This window comes from Triticum aestivum, chromosome 4A (assembly GCF_018294505.1).
Source record: "Triticum aestivum cultivar Chinese Spring chromosome 4A, IWGSC CS RefSeq v2.1, whole genome shotgun sequence".
NCBI lineage: Eukaryota > Viridiplantae > Streptophyta > Magnoliopsida > Poales > Poaceae > Triticum > Triticum aestivum.
Window position 1 is genome coordinate 152,452,612 of NC_057803.1, and position 4,778 is coordinate 152,457,389.

Here is a 4,778-nt window from a genome sequence, read left to right on the forward strand (position 1 = left end):
TATTAAAGTTGACTGAAGTCAAACTTCATAAAGTTTGATTAAGTTTATAGAAAACAATATAGACATTTATCATAATAAATCTATACGATGTGAAAGTACATTTAATAATGAATTTAGTGTTGTTGATTTGTTCTTGTATATCTTAATATTTTTGTATATAAACTTAGTCAAAGTTTGTAAAGCTTGACTTTGACCAAACCTAATATGCGAACTAAATAAAAACGGAGGGAGTAGTATTTATCAGAACCGCCCTGACTCTTCAGTTCGGTGCAGCACTTCGCAATTTAGAGTATAGTTCTCAAAAGTCAAAAGGTTGCTTGCACAAGCACATGGTCCCAGGCTGCGATCGATCAACCAACTCCAGACGCTAGCCCGATTTCATCCGCCCAGCTTGATGGGCGCCACTTCGCCGGACTCCGGCGACCTCATCCTGGTCGAGCCGGCGAGCCCGGGGTCCAAGGTCGCCGTGGTGACCATCAACCGCCCCGATGCGCTGAACGCGCTGACGCGCTCGATGATGATCTCCCTGGCCTCGGCGTTCCGGCGGCTGGACGCCGACGACGGCGTGGCCGCGGTGGTGCTCGCGGGCCGCGGCCGCTCCTTCTGCGCAGGGGTGGACCTCACGGCGGCGGAGGAGGTCTTCAAGGGCGACGTCAACGACCCCGCCGCTAACCCCGTCGCCCAGATGGAGCTCTGCCGGAAGCCCATCGTCGGCGCCGTCGCCGGGTTCGCCGTCACCGCGGGCTTCGAGATCGCCCTCGCCTGCGATCTCCTTGTCGCTGGCCGCTCCGCCAAATTCCTCGACACCCACGCCAAGTGAGCTAGCTCTCCTGACACGCTTCTTCATCTCATTTCTGCACGGAAGTAAAATCCAACTTGGCTGGTGGTCAATCTGTTTAGTTTCTCAGTAGACGCTAATTAAAACTTCTTACTACTAGTTGAGCTGGAAAATCTCACTCGAACTCAATATACCCATGCCAGTGAAATTCTTCTGTGGGCAGAGCAAATGAAACACAAGATTTGCTGCAAATATTTTTGTACTCCTGCAATTCAGTATGGGGAAATTTTATACATTGGAGTTGCTAGTGTTCAACACCTATGTTTGTACTACCTGAATTTGGGCGTGTCTGCACTGTCCTACAACTTACAAACCCTGCTCATGCCATTGCCGTTTCATCTGTGTGCTTTGCTTGTTGTCTTCTAATCAGCCTTTGTCCAATCTGATGTAGGTTTGGGATATTTCCTTCTTGGGGTCTTTCACAGAAGCTCTCTCGTCTCATTGGGCCAAACAGAGCACGAGAAGTGTCACTAGCTTGCATGCCTGTCACTGCTGAAATGGCTGAGAAGTGGGGGCTTGCTAACCACATTGTGGATGATAGTCAGGTGCTGAGTAAGGCCATAGAGGTCGCGGAGGCCATTGCGAGGAATAACCGCAACTTGGTGGTGCTATACAAGTCAGTTATAAATGATGGGCTTCAGCTGGACATGAAACATGCCCGAGCTCTTGAAAAGGTGCGAATTTATGAAGTGCATGACACAATTATGTATCCATGGCTTAACTTACAGCCAATATTTGTTGTTTTCATTCTATATGGTGCTCAAATTATGAAACTCTGAGGTGATCTTGTGAATGTTAGCAACAGTGTGTTAATGAAAAACCAGGCAGAATTAGACCCTTCCCTGGACCCTGCGCAAGCGGGAGCTACATGCACCAGGTTGCCCTTTTTGGTACACTAGAAATTTGACAGAATATCCATGAAACTGCTTTACAGTCTTAAATCCTCTTTGGTATCAACGACCATGCATTCTAGTTAATTTGTGTTCCTGTTTTTGGTAGCCCTTGTTGGGATTTGAAACAGGAAAAAGAAAATGAAATTTATTTGTTGCTATTTATGTATTCAGCTATTGCACCCTTGTTGCCGTTCTTGCAGTAGAATGATATTTTATCAATCTTCTCTGGAAACCATTGTAATACATCTTTTGAAAAGATAACAGACTTTAGGTTAACCTACCTCCCATAATAATGATATGATTCACGGAGGACACTAGAAGTCTTCGGTCAATAGTAGGGATGCAAGTGGGCGTCCCGCTTATCCCGCATAAGTAGGAAAATAGTGTAAACTAAGTTAAATCTGGGTGAGGAAATTATAGTTAAGTTGATCTGTGTATACTACGAAGCGGGACGGATCGGGCACCGCTCTGCACCCCTAGTCAATAGCATCAAGGGTACTTCCGTAAAAGAAAAAGAAAAATCATCAAGGGTAGGGAGATATGCATTCTTGGGGAAGTGTTTTGCCTGGTATGGGTCATCTTAGATAAGTTTGAGGAAAGGAGGTCATGGGTCATTCGGGAGACAGAAACGCTCTCTTCATTTGTCATATGGGCACTAAGATGAATTTGTTATTGATACCAATCCAGTTTGAGCTGTAAATGCTTCAAGGATCTCTTTAGCAATCCCAGCTTTGTTTTGTGCAAACTTTTAACCGATATATGGTCATGAAGAACTCGGCAGATCATATGTTAGCATCCACAGTATGTTTATTGTACATTAGAAATAGTGTTCTTAGAAACGTATAAAGTCTTAATTTGATAGGGGCGAGCATTCTAGCTGAAAGAAACGGAAATTGCTCTTGTTATAGTTTCCAACTTTCAATACTCAGTGAAGACACACCTCTAATGTTAGCATTGGTGCTATGGTTTCAGGAAAGAGCTGTCAACTATTACAATGGCATGACAAAGGAGCAATTCGCAAATATGCAGAAGTTTATACAAGGCCGGAGTTCTAGAGCACCATCGAAGTTGTAGATGCGGTGCTCTGTGTGTATGTGCCTTTTTATTATATGGCTCCTTTTATTATAAAGCTTGTGGAAATGTTAAATTGTTACTCCTATTACTGGAAGACCCACGTTGTTTTACTTTGAAGTTTCTCCGGTCATCGCATTCCCCCTTTTTAGCTGCAGTAATGTTATCTGACGAACGTCAGCTGAGAAGTGGATGGCAGGTGAACACTTTTTTCTGGCAGTTTCGAACGATGGCAATTCTGAACAAAAAGTGTGTTTTTCTGAAGAAACTGCCATGTTGTTCCGAAGAAATCGTCATCTCTTCACAGCTAAATTACCAGCGAAGTTGTTCAAAATAGAGAACCTTCGCCGGGAGGGATGACATTTGCGAACTTTTTTCTGGCTGTTTCTTCCGATTCGTATGACATTTTTCTTCAAAACAGCATGACAGTTTCTTCAAAAGAAGACATTTTTCTTCTAAAACTGTCACCGTTTGATCTCACGTCGCAACTCAAACTAGCAAGAAAATGTGTCGCTTGACATGCCCTTTTAGGGACTGAGAGAATGTTCGTCAGTTAGTATTTTTGTTAGCTAAAAGATCACACGGCTTATATGGTATGTTTGGGCTGGTAAGGATTGACATCACATTTCATGTTTGCTTTGGTTGTTTGGGTTGTAGCCTTTGGATCTGCCAACATTTTGGCAAAATCACAGGCCTATGCTTGGTTTGGAACCATATAGCTTGCGGGAGGGCAACATAGATTGGCTAATGTTTTGGTTGGGTTCCAAAATTCTAATTCCCGGGAAGAAGCCAATACGACAGCGGGTTTATTTTTCTGTGGAAAATAAGTGGTGCATTTGGACTCGGTAAAGACATTGCATGTGAGACTCAGTCCATACAAATTGCTACTCCTTCCGTTCACTTTTATAAGGCTTTGTAGATGTTTCAGACATTATGCAAAACAGCTCAATTTCACTTGTCTGAAACGACTTATAAAAGTGAACAGAGGGAGTAGTATATATTTTTCTCATGGACTGTGCTAACTTCCACACGTACTGAAGTTAAGCAATAAATCCGCACGATTTCTCCCTAGCTTGCATGCATGCATTAGCTTCATCTTATTTTCTTTTTTTGTGTGTGTGACTGTCCATTAGCAATTAATTAGCAGCTACTGATCATATACGTACATGCAGAAAAAACGAAATTGATGATGCCATCAAAGATTCTTCCCAGTGCGAAAATTTAAAATATTTTGTAGTTCAAACTGTTGGTCCGATTGAAAAATTGTTTTCACATAAAAAATTCGTCACGACGAGACCTTCGAAACTAGATCCCATGTTGGTATGTTTCGACGATATTTTTTTTCGGGTCAAAAATTACCACGCGTGTGCTACACGAGTTATCATACGGTTGTATATAAGTTATCATGTTATTTACGCAGAAATTACTGGGACATAAAAGATAGTTCTTGTAATTTTCTCTTCACATGCACATGGATGCATGCATTAGAAGGGAAAAAATGGATGCATCTTTGATTCTACATATTTTAAAACTTTTAAATGTGTTATAGGTCAAAGCGTCGGTCTGATCAGAAAATCGTTTTCACATAAAAAATCAGTTGCGACAAGACTTACGAAACTAGATCCCATGTTGATATGTTTTGACGACTTCTTTCCGTGCAAATAGTTACCAGGCCTGGGTTAAGTAAGTTATCAGCTCGGATGTGTGTCTATTATCATGTTATTTACACATGAGTTACCTTGGTACATTTCCAACAACTATTTTTTTCGGGACAGATTTACCGCGGTGTTTGTGCACGAGTTACCATGTCTGTGGTTCATATATTACCATGCTATTTATGCATAAATTATCAAATTTATGTTTTCAAACAACTTCCACCCCCAAGGTTAAAGTTATCACGGTGTTTGTACATGAGTTATCAAGTCTATGGTACGTATATTATCGTGACATTTGTACGGAAGTTATCGGGAGGAGTA

General features: G+C 42.0%; 1 protein-coding gene across 1 annotated transcript; it reads left to right on the forward strand.

Annotated features, from left to right (window-relative positions):
• Positions 1-263: 263 nt before the first annotated feature.
• LOC123085682 (probable enoyl-CoA hydratase 1, peroxisomal) lies at positions 264-2,922 on the forward strand. The gene is made up of 3 exons (XM_044507360.1): positions 264-816; positions 1,230-1,512; positions 2,704-2,922. Exons 1-3 carry the CDS (start codon positions 395-397, stop codon positions 2,803-2,805), a joined length of 807 nt encoding a protein of 268 aa, XP_044363295.1. The 5' UTR covers positions 264-394; the 3' UTR covers positions 2,806-2,922.
• Positions 2,923-4,778: the final 1,856 nt, after the last annotated feature.